General features: G+C 37.0%; 1 protein-coding gene across 1 annotated transcript in view; it reads left to right on the top strand.

Moving 5' to 3' along the window:
- Window positions 1-15,189, top strand: part of LOC145768959 (short transient receptor potential channel 4-like) — a 122,095-nt gene that overhangs the window by 47,122 nt on the left and 59,784 nt on the right. Inside the window, exons 9-11 of the mRNA XM_082580561.1 lie at window positions 10,313-10,453; window positions 13,798-13,945; window positions 14,496-14,651. Coding sequence (XP_082436687.1) covers window positions 10,313-10,453; window positions 13,798-13,945; window positions 14,496-14,651 — 445 coding nt within the window. The remainder of the gene's footprint in view (window positions 1-10,312; window positions 10,454-13,797; window positions 13,946-14,495; window positions 14,652-15,189) is intronic.

Here is a 15,189-nt window from a genome sequence, read left to right as displayed (position 1 = left end):
CTACTGAAATCGCAGGCACTGAACCAAAATAACTCATATATACAGTATATAGGTAATAACTGCAAACTCAATCCTTGCCAGAAAATACAGACAACATCATCAATACTGTCTATATATATTGCCTGATATTTTAACTGCATGAATTGGATGCCAAAGCAACATAACACTTGCCTATATATTTTGATCATTGATTACTATAATATGTACTGTGTCATATATGGTAAATAGCTGAGCATATCAACCCTAGGACTGGCAAAGACAAACAACAGTTAATACAAAAAATAATTTTTATGTATATAAAAAACATTTCAACTGTAGCCCACAAGCATGGGCGCCGATCCCTATAGGACAGTGGGGACATGTCCCCACCATCTTTTTACATGTCCCCACCATCTTTTTACATGCCCCGCCATCTTTTTACATTATTTTAATAACGTAATAGGGAAACTATTAACCGAATGTCACAATTGTATTAGTCAGACGTTTAAAACTTGAAAACCTTAGTTTAGTTAAACAAGAGGTTTTTGGGAAATTAAAACATCTGTACCTGAATCTTCATTCTGAAGAGTCTTCGCCTCAGGCTGCATCACAACTGAAACAAATTTGTCCAACAAGATGGCTCACATGTGCAGCTGCTGTAAAAGCAGTGCTTGGTAATTAAGTTATAAGTCAGTATTGGAAGTAGCTGTGAGTCAATTTGATTCAAATGTAGCAACGACTGCTAATTGGCTTTTGAAATCTTTTTCTTGTGGGTCGAGTGTGCTTGGATTATTAGAGACATTATCTGTCATTCAGCGACTGGAACGTTTTAACAAAGCCTTGCAAGGTTGCACGGTGACTGTGGCTGGCATGCTTGAAGGTGCTGAACTTTGTAGTGCTCCACTACAAACTCCACCATCTATGCAGTGAAGAAGAATTTCATCGTGTCTTTGTAAATGCTGAGAGAATAATAGTAATGGAGGATTGCAACTTTGAGTCATTGTAACTTTCACGTCCCACAAAGATCCCAAATCGTCTTCAGCATGGACATGGCCATCGCCAGCCTCCTCAACTTCAAACACCGTAGACGAAATATCGGTCAGAGTATTTTGCAGTCATTGACAGCACACAGCAAAATCTTACTGACTATTTCAAGTCGACCGATCTTGAGCACTACAAAGTTCTGCAAGAATCACTCTTTAGTGAAAAGCTACAATCACATGAGGTAAACGATTATCCTGAGTTCTCTGACACAGAGTCCCTTGCACAAGAGCTATGCTTCTTTCGAAAGCAGTAGGCCTACAATGGAAAGTTGGTGGAAGATTTTCGAATGATATTCAAAAAGATGCCATCCGCTGTTTGGCAAATGTTTCGCAAGTGGAACTTTTTGTGCGACTTTTTCTCATATCACCAGCCAGCTCATGTTCAGCTGAAAGTTCATTTTCAACTTTGCGACGTGTCAAAACTGGGTTACCATCGACCATGACACAGAAACGGCTAAATCATGCAATGGTCTGCCATGTGCATAACAAAGTTTTATATATAATCAACCTCCATGACCACCCAAAGACTTCGTTTTTAATTCGCCGGAGACTCGTTGCCAAGTGTTTGGACGTCTGCTGTCCAATGCTGACACTGACAATTAAATAATTTATACATCGCATTAGACTTGTACCTACTGTATTTGTTTGTTTGTCAGAACGGACCCCCGATCTTTCTAGCTCGCTTCGCTCAACGCCCGTCTCTACTTTTTCTAGTAAATGTCCCCACCAATTTTAGAGAGCGATCGGCGCCCATGCCTACAAGTTCAGTTCACAAAAACATGAAATCAAACACTGGAAAATTCACAGATACTAAAACGAAGCTTACCATTCTCTACAAATTGTAACATACCAAATACAATAGTTTCCAAAATTGAAGATGGCACAGTTTACATTCATGGGAAAATCTTAATGTATGTCATACAAAATATTACACTATAACAAATATGCAAAGTTTTTAAACTGGTAAGATGTTGAAAACTCATAGTAGCCTAAGATTGATTTGCCCAATAACTAGACATTTTTGCCCAAATATTTTTACAAATAAATACATCAGTAGAATATAGATAATGAAGCAAAAAACCTCATAAGATTACCAGTACCCAGCAGGGTTTCAAAATTCCACCAATGAAGAAATGTAGTGTATATATATCCTAATGATTATATTAGTAATAGCTTACCTCTGCTTGCTAATTGCATTATTTTACATTTTGCAGATATATACTGAATCGAAGCTTAACATTCTGCCCAAATTGCAATACACCAAATACAAAAGTTCCAAAACTGATGACACTACATTTAACATTTAAAGAAAAAATGTTAATGTATTTCATACAAAATGCAACACTATAAACAAATTTCTAAACTAGAAAGATTTTGAAAACTCATGGTAAGATTGATTTTCCCAATAACTGGACATTTTTGCCCAAATACAATTTTAGAAATAACTACATTAGTAAGACATAAAGTAAAAAGCAAAAGTCATTTAAGGTTATTAGTAGGCTACCGAGCAAGCTTACAAATCTCACCGTGAAGAAATACAGCCTATGTACATGCTGGTGAATATCAGTACTAATAAGCTTAACTTTGCTTGCCAATTATGTTCTTTTACACTTTACTTTTTGCAGGCGTTGAAATGAAACTTATCATTCTGCCCAAATTGCAATACGTACCACATGCAACAATTTTCAAAATAGATGAAAATGCACTTTACATAATTGATTGGAAAATATTAATGTATATATCTCATAAATTATAACAATTACGTAAACTTTCTAAACTGGTAAAATGTCGAAACATCACGATAAGATTGATTTGCCCAAATAAGTGCAAATTTTTGCCCAAATTCGCGGCGTTTTTTTTTCAGCGGGGGAGCGACCGCCCCCCCCCCCTGCCCCCCCATCTCCTACGGCTATGGGTATGATGACAGTGAAGTCTTTGGGGTCATCACTGGTTGGGATCAGAAGGCTTTTGTTAACGACGCGGACGGCATTACTTATACAAATGATTAGTTCGATAAGGTATGGTTTAGGTGAGTTCGTATCCAAGATGTGATATAGCACATTCTTGATCTGTTTTCCCATAGATTTCCAAGCACCACCTTGGGTTGGGGGGTAAAGAGAAATAAAAACCAAGTCAATCTTTTCTTTTCTCAAAGAGTTTTGGAATGGTTTAAACTGGAGAATTTCAGGTAAACTTTTCTGAGCGTCTTGGAAGGTACTCCCGTTGTCGGAGTAAACCGTGTTAACAGGCCCACGTACATCACAGAATCTTGAAAAAGCAAGTAAGAAATCATTAATTGTCAGTAAAGTCACTAGTTCCACAAGAACCGCTCTAGAGGCCATGCAGGTAAAATAAGACCCCAAGCCTTTTTGTTACTTCTTCCCTCTGCATAAATCAGAGGACCAGAATAATCGATGCCGCAATTAAAAAAGGGCGTGGTGTTGGCAGTGGTACGAGATTGCGATAAGCCAGACATACGTTGGCTGATGGGTTGTGCCTTATTTAAGGCATACACAGCGCAGTCGTGTAGGTATTTCCGCACAGCGGCATTACCATTGGCTATCCTAAACCTTTGTCTGGATGAAAGTAATGTATGTTGAGAATTGCTGTGCTAATGTCGGTTATGATAAAATTGCACGACAAGTCATTTTAAGGGATGGTTTGTAAAAACCAAAGGATGTTTTTTTTTTCAATGAAACGAGATGGCAGGAGATTTTCTTAAGCGGCCCTCGATACGGAGTGCCCTAAGTTGTCCACTCAGGGTCTATATTTCTTTAGAAAAGTGATTTCTTTTAGATTTGCTTGTTTCGTAGTAGCGGCATTTGCAATGCATTGCTTTAATATATGTTTAAAGGATTCTCGAGATTCTTCCTTGGTTTGTTGTATTACATCACCGTACATCGATTTCTGTAAATACCGTACAATTTTGTTGAGCGCGTTGTCAATATAAGGGGCATTCAATTTAAGTGTAATTAAATTGGATAAATTAATTCCTACGTCAGCAACGTTCATGCTGTTAGGGAAAAATCGCCAGTCGCAGGCTTTAGAGCAGACCATAGCAAGATCTTATCGATCCTTTTAACAATGAATTTGTTAAGCCTCAAGTCAGGGTTTTAGACTCACTGAAGCATAGCACTGTACAAGAGTCACACCAAAAATGCTTCCCACAATTTAAAGATCTTAAAGCCTCATCTGCGTGTTTAACAAGTTCCACAGTGTTTACCGCTGCTACCAACTCTTTTCTGGCAATGGGCCTTAAGGCCAGGACAACTGATTTTTCAGCATAATTTTGCACTTTCCGAGTACAAACGATACACTCGGAATATCATCCACGACTCTACGTTAGTATAGTACGCTTGAAAATGCTTGATTACAAGCTTCGGAACCGTGCAACTGATACGTCACAACGTGAGTTGGGCTTGACAAAAAAATCTTTCAGGAGGGGCAAGGACTGGAACCATACATTCCAATCCTTAACAACATTATCAGGGATCTCATCGTCCCAATCCAGTTTATGCTAAATGTTGAAGGATCAAACGTGCCTTTACAAAAATGGGGCATATCCTAGTTTGGTAGACAAAACAAAAATAAAAAACAAACAAGTTGGTAATGGTCTAAACTCTGTCAGAACAGGATAGGGAGATTTATTGGGCAATCTCCCTGAATGCAGCAAGTGTCTTTCGACAACCGTGAAGGACGCTCCAGTTATCTTGAAAGAGCATAAATAGTTCTATGCTCAGACATGCCGTCGCAGATAGCCTACTTGTTAATAGCCCTACGTATAGGTTAGTTTTATTGTTTGATTTAAGTTGACAAACTTTTTTATTTGCGCGAATGCTTAGTTATTCACCATTGATAGATCGACGTGTTCAATCAGATCAGTTCAATTTTTATTTATTTTTTCTGCTCTTAACAACATTTATAAGAAATACTGTACAACAACAGATTGTTTGGCAACAGAAGTACAACAACAGAAGTTTGGCAAAAAAACAAAGATAAAAGCAACAGTAGAATCGTAACATCTGCAGCTTCAACACTGGGGCTTTAGATTTCCAAGATTGGAAAAAGAACAAAATTCAGACTTCATGCCGGGTGATGAACTAACGCTATCACACTGTGGTGCTTTCACTGAGTTGATTTTGTGGTTAATATTCTCTTGGTAAAATCCACAAAGCTAAGATGCACCTGAATATGTCTTTTTTTGGTTAGTGGCAGTGTTGAAAACTCATGAATGAAAAGATTTGTCTCAGGCGTATTGATGCTTATAGTGCTAGTTGAGCCATTTTATACCGGAAAAGTGTATCCTGTTTCAGGTGATGTCGTTAGCTTGCTCAATGACCATGCTGAAAACCTCAGAAAAATTCCAACGTAATACCTGGAAATAAGAATTCATTCTAAAAAATATGACGACACTTCATGATTGCCTGGTACCAGGATGTTATTTTTAAATCAAGTTATGATTTACACTTTTCTTTTCTGTAAAGTGAATTGGGACAATAATAAACTGGGACACAAAAGATGATAAGGAGTTTAATATACGTATTGCTCAAGCAAAGCCGCTTTTCAGCAAATGAAATCAACATTGTGCAACAAGTATCTTTTTCAACTAGATAGGCTACAGAGTATTAAAGTGTTACATTTATCCAACTTTTAAATATAATTCATAATCTTGGACAATCAACAAAAGTATGACTAAAGGAACAAACAGGTTTGAAATGTGGCATTCCAAAAATGCAGAGGATTTCCTGATCAGAAGAACAACAAACCAAAGTGTTTTAAATCAAGTTAATCAAACAAAGATTCTACTGAAAAATATTAAAGAAAAACAACTTCAATTTCTAAGACAGGTGCTGCTAAAAGGAAAAATAGAACATCTCTCTCTTACAAGCAAGATTGATGGGAAATGTACCCAAGGCTGACAAAGATTAATCTGCTTTAACCAACAAATTGACAAACTAGCACCAACAGTCCAACATGCACTTAATAAACACAGCAAAAGACAGAGAATCTTGGAAACTTTTCATATAAGAGGCACTCAATGTTTCCAATCAAGTACGAAAATGAAAGAAGTGAGAAACTGTGAAGATTAATCTTCATAAGAAACTTTTTGTAGTTTAGCACTAAATATTCTCACAATCAACCTTCAAATCTTAAAAATGCTTGAATGATTAAAATAAATTAAAAATGCTTGAAGGGTAACCGAGACATGTGTAATATCTGTACGAATGTATTGTTTGTACAACACATTATCTCAATAGAGACATGACGCTTTGCTCGAGAAACAACAATTACCGATTTAACTATAGTTGAGACTGAAGTTCGCCTGAACAAGGATGAAATTAATAAATCATTAAAATTAATTTATGCAAAGCATTCATAATATTTTTACTGACTTTTTACTAATCAACAGCTTCAGAGACTAAATACTTTGTTTCATAGAATTTTTTTACTTTGATTTCTTTTTACGTTAAATTTTGATAGCAAGATCTAATGTTTGTTAATTAAATCAATGTATTTGTCCTCCCCGTTTGCTCAATGGTTAAACGCCCGACTCAAAATCAGGCGGCGCTGAAATGGAGAGCTCATTCAGTGCTTGCACCTTGTAGATGGAATAATTCCTCTATAACACACTGCAACAACAACAATAAGCGGGAAACCTACTCTGTCAATCTCGGTAACCTGGCCTGCGTTAGTGGTCTAAAGTAGGGTTGGGATCAAATTTAAAATCCCGGTGTAGCATTCCAAGAGTTACTGCAGGCCAAAAGTTACAAGAGTTGGCAAATATTTCATTTAAATTTTATTTAATTTTGTTGTAAAAATATTTAAATTTTTAACCTCTCAAAAGGTCAGATTAATAATTATAAGTATTTTGTAATGTTAATTGAAAAGCTTGCATTAGTTTAAGTGCAATGAATTTATTACACTTAGTTAAAACAATTTTCGCTTTTCTATCGATTGCGAAAACGCCGGGCACTCCTTGTAACTTTTGGACTGACAGGAACTTCCAGACTGCAACGCCGCAGAAGCAGTCCAAAAGTTACTGCTATTGTAAGTGGGTGTGCTTTTTCGAAATTTGTTTGGGAAAACTTGTAAATGGACTGAAACTTCACTTGGTCAGTAGATTAAACCCTCTGCAAATATGCGAAAGATGAATCACAAGGATAAATATTCTCACCACGAAACCATTATTCTTGACTTTAAGTTTCGTGCCACGTGTTTTCAATGGGAGTCCAACGGAAATTCATTGGAATCTCAAACTGTTCAACACTTTCGTTAAAGTTAAAGCCTTCCCCGCGTGTGAGACTGTGATAGCCTACTCACAGAAGGTTGATGGCGTTTTGACTACCGGTTGGCTTACATGTAGCCTAAGTTACTTTATATTTCTTCAAAACGGTAGTTATGAAAAACCAGACCAAAAATAGGCTCAGTGCTTCATTCACTAGAAAACTTTGGTTTTAACTTTCATGAAATATATAAAATATAGTCACAGACTATGTTCGTCAACTACAACTCAAGACCAGCGGCTATAACTAGTCAGCCTTCAAATGCAAACTTTGCACGATATATTAAGGCCTGTAGCTTATTAAATGCCACCGATTCACGTATAGCCGCCACGATTCAAACTTTGAAATGTTTGGAGCGACGATCAATTAAATTGTTTGTTTCAACAGCGCCATATAGCCTATAGGCTATATGACGCTGTTGTTGTATACAACGAGTCAATAAAACACTCATAACACTAGGCTGCATTGTGAATCGTAGGTTGCATTGCATCATAGCACAATCAGGATGATAGCAAAAGACTATAGGCTAAGTGGTCATCTAGTCAATCACCTCTCCATGCAAATTTATTTGCCAACACACGTAAGGCACGGACACAACCGCAAATGATAATACAAACAAATCAGGTTAAAATGATAGCCTACGTAACTTGTTAGGTTACACATTAAAATTTCATTCCAATACAGCAACAATTTCTGGTACAAAACTCATCTTTTAACTTTCATCTTATTTTCGCTTCATTCCCAATTACGTTTCTGCTGTAAACCATGTTGTTAAGATGCTATGGTGGATAAGTCTTCAAGTTCAACATGTTTCCAATGTTGAAATCATTTATACAAATCTGCTGCAAGCGTCAAATCTGACAATCCTGTTCTAGTAACTTCTGGACTGGCAGTAACTTTCAGACCTCGCATACGTGGTCCAGAAGTTACGATAACTTTCAGACCGCAGTAACTCCTGGACCGTTACACCGGGATCGGGATTTCCCGGGATTTTTACTAATCCCGGGACTTCTCGAAATTAGCAAAGTAAGAAAATACTGTACACATGCAAGCCACATTTATTTATTGTAATACTGACGTAAAAATATGAGAGCATCGAGAGTATCGTTGAGACGATTTCTAATTTTGCTAGCAAAATACCTAAGCGCTGAAAATGCACGTTCAGCCTCTACATATGTTGGCTTAATAATTTTCAACGCTGCATATACAGTAAATTGTTCAGGTTTTCTGGCCTTTTTTCACTTGCTTCATATAGTAGCATTTCTTTTTGCATTACTCGAGCGCCGGCATCACAGTTTTGTGCTTCTTCATTTTCGTCTTTTGCTACGAAAGCATACAGCTCTTGAGCTAAAGTTATTTCAGTGTCATGGCTACTATCCTCTGTAATGGTATCTTCATGTTGTTCAGTAGAGCCTCGATCCAATTCAACAGTTGGGCTTGGGAACAATCTTTGAAGAACGTTCGTGGCCAGGGCAGCGATTTTCTGACTTTTTATTTCATAACCAAGCTCATCCTGCGGTTGATCAATGTAGGAAGGTTTCTTAAGGTACCCAAAAAGGTGAACCCGTTCAACATTCCAACGCTTGTCGATTCGAAACCGAAAGTTTTTTTCAAGTGCTTGCTAATTTCCGACTTTAGTTATTAGTCCCTTTATACTGGACCCTGAAGCTTTCAAAACGGCTTGACACAAGTTAGATTTTGCTTTTTGCGTACATTTACTATACAAAAAGTTTTGCTACACCTCGGATTTTCTTTTTGAACTTACATCTTCAAAATTCTCCATTTAGAGTTAAATTTTAACTTTTCCTTTGCAAAAAGCTATTGCAGAATTAGCAAAAACTGTACTGACAGCACAATGGCACAACCGTCTTTCTTACCGCTACGATACCCAGTTGCACTAATGCTACGACTGAAGCGATTGTGTAGTTCATTGTTTTGCCATAGTTGGTATTATTATCACACTAATGTGGACTCCATATTAATGTGGACTTCACATTATTATTGTGACATTTCTGGCATTTTATCAATGTGGAGTGTTCAAGACAACCAGCTGATATTCTAAAGCTGCTTTAAAGCCATGAAATAATATAAGCCAAGCGATATGGCGCTACATCAGCTTTTGTAGATATTTTCTGGAAATCCCGAGATTTTAATAAAATTAATCCCGGGATCGGGATCAGAAAAATGGGTTAAAATCCCGGGATTCCGGGATCGGGATTTCCCGGGGTCCCAACCCTAGTTCTAATCCTCTTCAAGTATGTGAATCTGTCAGCATAAAACTCTCCAAAAAGTTTTCCCAGTCTTCTTTTTCTTGCGTTTGAGGCCGCCACAGATCACGTTGTTACATCCAGGCGCAGCAGCCAATGGATTGTGCATTCAACGAGCGTTGTTAGGTCCACATATCTATCCTGGGGTCGATAAACAGGACAATGGTAGATAATGTGGTGTGCAGTTTGAAAATCTGAGCCACACGCTCAAGATGGTGGATCGGCGAGGCCCCACTGGCCACTAGAATGAATTTCTCTCATTGGACACCGGGGCCCGAGGATTTATCCTTTTACCACCCCGGGTGCCCTGTGAGTTGTGGTCTCTGATTGTTGCCATTCGCTTCATCACCAGGACTCACCACGAGGAGGTTGGCAACATGTTTTCCCAGTCCAAGGATAAAGATTGAATCAGTCAATCAATTGCATTTGATAAATCACCAAAACATATGCTCAGTCGCCATGATAAAATGAATGAACCCCTCACACACTTTCACTCCCATGCATAGTATGGGAGTTAAAAGTAGCAACATAATACGTGATATGTCATGAGTCCTTAAGTCTTCTAGCATAATTGAGTCACATAATCTTATTTTTGCAAATAATTAAATTAATTAAGGTCTACAAATTAAGTGCAAAGGTTTATTGGAATCCATTTTTTCTTCAAGAACAATAACTATAGTCAGAACCTCGGTTGCGACCTTCTTTTTTTAAATTACATTCATTGTTTTCTTTCTGTCAGATATTCTCATCGGTTGACGTTTAGCGACAACAAGCTCCTCCTTGATGAAGGATTTGATCCTTATTCCTGGGATTCTGTAATGGAGAGACTCCTTCACTACAAAGCACGAGCCAGTCCAGCATTCATGCTGCTCATGTACAAGTAGGTTAGATAACAAGAAACTCGCGTGTAGACATTTCGAAGTGAGAGGAGTTGTTTGCACTACTAATGAAATTACCTAAAACTTCTTTGCTAACTTTGTTATTATAAATTATTAAATTTAATGAAGTTTCTATCAAATGGTCTTTCAAGACAGCGTCTAACAAAGAACCATAAGCCAATTCATTTACGCTGTAGCACGTTTATAACTAATCATGTAGAATACTCACTAAAATACAAATATAAACTACGCTAGGTTTGAGAAACTTTTTTATTGAAGATTTCTATCAGATAGTGTGCGCCTTCGCCGTAACAATGCCACAACCAAGTAAACAAAACCAAAATATAATTAATTGGTGGACAGAAAGTAATCATTTTTGAAACACAGTGTATTAGTTAAAAAACATCGTAAAACAATAAGTAGGCCTACAAGCAAAGTAGACAATACCCCAGACAGAAAAATTTGTCTTTTCTACTTTGATTCAACATCTTTAGACGTTTGTAGATGCTGAAACAAATGAAAAAGACATATATTTGTAGGAATAGTTTTTGGGACTGTTATGTTTCTGGACAAGAACAAAGGAGTTAACTTATGGTTTCAACAATAGAAGTGATTACAACGTAGTTTCAAATTTTATGATAAAAAACGAAACAGAGCTGCAATATAAACAATTAATTTATAGCTTTTCCAGATTGCTAGAACACTTTAATTTTTCCAAAGATAAGGTACAGGACTGAGATTTTTTTATGATCTCACATAGTCTAAAATCACTTCATTGTTGAAACAATTTGGCAACTATTATAACAAATAAATACAGTTTGAAACCTTGAAATTTTAAAATACGAAAAACATCTTCCTGAGGTAATTTTTGATCAAGTTTTGCAGCATCTAAAACGAAAAAATGATGATGGTGAATAATTCCGCAAAAAAAAAAACGCGTTTTATTATTCTTTCTCAAAGATTTGTTGCAACTGATTCATCACAAGGCGTGAAGCATCTGCAAAAGAATGAACGAAAGAATGAAACAAAAAAAGAAATTTTTTTTCGTGCTCTTCCTAAAAACATTTTAAAGAGTAAACTTCTCGATTTGCACAATTTTTCAGTTCAACAGGTAACCCTCTCCTGTTTGCTTGCAAAGTTCCCACGCACGTGGTGTTATGGGTTAACATCCACTTTGCAAGAGGAATGCTGGTATAAGTCTATCAAAAGAAATCTTTCTGTTTTGAAAATCGACCTGCACCTGTAACTTTTCAATTTCAAGTATTTCACAATACTTTCTGTGCCTGAAACATAGTAAGGCATTGGATCTTCAATCGATTTTTTGCCATAAGGTGTTGCTGTGAAGGTATATAGCTGTATTTGACAGCGTTCACAAATTTGAACAAAAGTCCGTATTTCGCCGGCTTGCTCGGGTTGAACTGTTTGAACCCTACTTTTGTACTCATTGGATAAAGAGTCCCATCAATTGATACGTAATCATCGGGCACAACATGCTTGGAGCAATTATCGTTGGTTGAAATTTTCAAAGAGTTCCAGTATTGCAACAAACCTAAATGATTTCCATCTTTCGTTTCTTGTGTCTTGATTGTCAAAAGCGATGCAAGAATTAGGAAACTGAAACCGGTTCTTGCTCATAGTGGCACCAAACACTGGTGAGCCAACTATATGGGATCGTAGAGTATCTGCACATTTTGATCATTCATTCATTCATGTAAAGTCGTCTAACGTAGGCTACATTAGTCCCAAAAACGTAGATGTTTCAGTATTTTCAGTATCGTTCGTGAATGTGAATGTACTGCGACTTGTGGAAAAATGGAAAGACTCACGAGTTTTCCGTATACGACTGTTCGTTGCGGTTACTATCATTTCTAGCGTTGCCGAAGTAAAGAACAGTTCCCATACACCGCGGAGATCAGCCTTCAGCTGAGATTTTTGTGATGGTCCAAAATTACCGAAGATTACGTTATGCTGTGATTGGCGACCACTGCTGGCAGGCCTGTCACTTTTCCACGTTATGAAAGTAGGTGCATCACGTTTATTCGTGGGTCTTTCCAGAATGGTGTTGTAACATTTAGGTTGTGTCACAGGTGGAAGGAGGAAATAATTCTTAGATTCAGAGCAGAATAAAGGTCATGCACATTACACTGGTCTTGAAGAGAGAGATGTGGCTTGCCTGAAGCGCTGAATTAGAGAGACTTTGAAAGACCATCGCCTCCTCGGCAATAAAGCATTGTCTTGACATTTTATCAATTTTACACGTTTTACACTTTCAGTAGTACTGTAAACTAATATACAGAAAATGAAAATTTCCTAAAGATTGTGGATGCCCGAAGCTATTATGAGCATATCGCATGTAAGCGCAATGGAATCCATTTCATGCTTTGCTGAAAGTTGGCCAGAAACAGCAAGATATTACCCAAATCTTGAATTTACAAAAAAACTACATAACTTTTAGTATCAAATTTAATATCATCAGATCCGCCTTTGGGAAAACTCAAGAAAAACCAAGTGCATGGCGTTACTGTTCTTCTAGTAACCAAAAGAAGTATGAGGGGGCAGATCCGGCCCCCGTTTGAGGAGCAAACTATATGGTGGATTTCATCAGTGAAATCGTAGTCAGGTTTCCTGTTAAAATGCTGTCACTTTTCATAGTAGTAAACCATGTTTATTTTTGCAGTAGAAGTTTACAGACAGACTTAATGACTCATACATATTCATCGAAAAATCATAAGCAAACTTTTTATGAACTCTGTTATGACATCTGGTAAAACTTCATGATTTTCTTTTTTTTTCACAAAAAAGCCCTCTTCAGCGTTTTCTCTTCCCGGTTGAAAAGCGACCTGGCACCAACATACACCAAAGATTTGCACGCGGCATTCGTTTGCATTATATCGCAAAACGGCGTAAAATAAGTACATTTACGTTTAAACAGTTCAAAATAAAACACATCAAGCGAAATAAGAAACACAATTTTGTTATATACCATTCACAGAAAAAAAAACATTTACTGCAGTTCTATGCAATATAGGCCTACAGTATTGTAGACTGAGTGTTTCTTTTAGAAACGTTGTAGTTGATTATGTTTTATTTATGTAAAAGATTCTAATGGTGCAGTATTACACAAGGTATATTTTATCTTTTGCATGAATTATGGATAATAATCGCTTCTGCCTTGCATAACACTGGCCGACACAATTTTTGGTGCCGGCAGTTTTTGAACTGATTTAGACTAACTTTGGGGCGCTGATTCCGAAAATGCAATCAGTTTTTCTCCATCAGGTCAACTTTTACGTAAACATTTTAGAAATGTTTCAAAATCAGTTTTGAACGATTAATTATTTTTCAGTGAGAAAGGAATGTCCTGGGACCCAATGAACGCAACCATGGATTTATTTGGTGAACTTCATGAGCTGGCAAAAAGAGAAAGAGAAGTGGATGAGTCTTATCTTGCCATGGCTGAAAGATGCGAGACGTTTGCCATGGAACTGTTGCAGGTGAAGTATTTCACCAGGCTTTTATCAGCTTGTAGCGTTTTCATGAAATCTACTGTCTGTCATAAAGCTTAAAGTGGATCTTGAACGAATGACCTGGTATTCAATGCAAACAAACTAGATTGAGAGTGAAAGCATTTAATGTGTTTTCTGTCACTTTGAAAAAGTGAAAAAAAAAATTTGACAAAAAGGAATAATCAGAGTGTTTAGGAGTATTGGCGCAGAGTTTACTCCACTATGCCACTTAGAAAATACGTTGCTTTAGCATTGAAGATAAGATAATACGGCATGTTCACTGCTGTAATGCATAACCTGTTTCATTGATTTTTCTTTATCAAACGTATAATAATGTCAAGTTTATGCGAATTGTTAAAGACAATTTCAAATTAGCATTTGTTTTGAAAGCCCAAAAGCTAATGCTCTAGCAAACGCAGTTTCATCTACAGCACTCAATTACAGAGCGCATTACAGTAATCATTTTGTTACTATGAAAAGATGTTCGTTGCGCGAAAGAAAAATAAATTAGGCCTACTATGAAAGCGTCACTTTACAGGAAGTGCGTTCTGCGAATGAGTTAGCTGACTTTATGAGATACGACTTGGAAGATGATGACATGGATATCGATGAGGATGAAGAAGATAATGATTCTGACCACATCACAACCAACAGCAGACAAATGATCCGGCATTACTTGAAGCCTATTGAAAAGGTTCGATCACTTTGAATTAAGTTTATGCTCCACCTTATTATTACAGTTGAAGTGATTTGTTGGCTGATTCATTGTAACTCATTCACTTAAGGTCGAGCTAAGGCCGATAAGGGTCATCATGGAAAGTAGGCTACAGTTATCGCCATGTAGAAATGCTATATAAGATATGAGCATTAAAGCATGTGTTAGCCTACATACACATCGATGAGTGTGAGGTCCACTTATTTTAGTCTTATTTTTTATTTAGATTGAAATTCACCATTTTATTGTGTTTTGTCTTTTTTGATTTTTGTCGAGACTGTGTGATAAAAGTACTGGAAAGACACGAGATTTTTGAAAACTTTCAGGCACGCCGAAAGTTTTACTTTAACCCGCTGTCTACCACGAAAAAAACTGACTGTGGACCAGAGAGGTCTGTCAGACCCCATGTAACTATGCTACAATTTATATGATTTATGCATGCATTTCATGTGGGATAGTTAAATAGGGCATTGCACAGTTACTTTTGACATAAACTTTTGCAAACATAGCTTCATGC

This window comes from Aplidium turbinatum, chromosome 4, assembly GCF_918807975.1.
Source record: "Aplidium turbinatum chromosome 4, kaAplTurb1.1, whole genome shotgun sequence".
In the NCBI taxonomy this organism is placed as follows: domain Eukaryota; kingdom Metazoa; phylum Chordata; class Ascidiacea; order Aplousobranchia; family Polyclinidae; genus Aplidium; species Aplidium turbinatum.
This window is presented reverse-complemented; position numbering and strand designations above follow the sequence as displayed.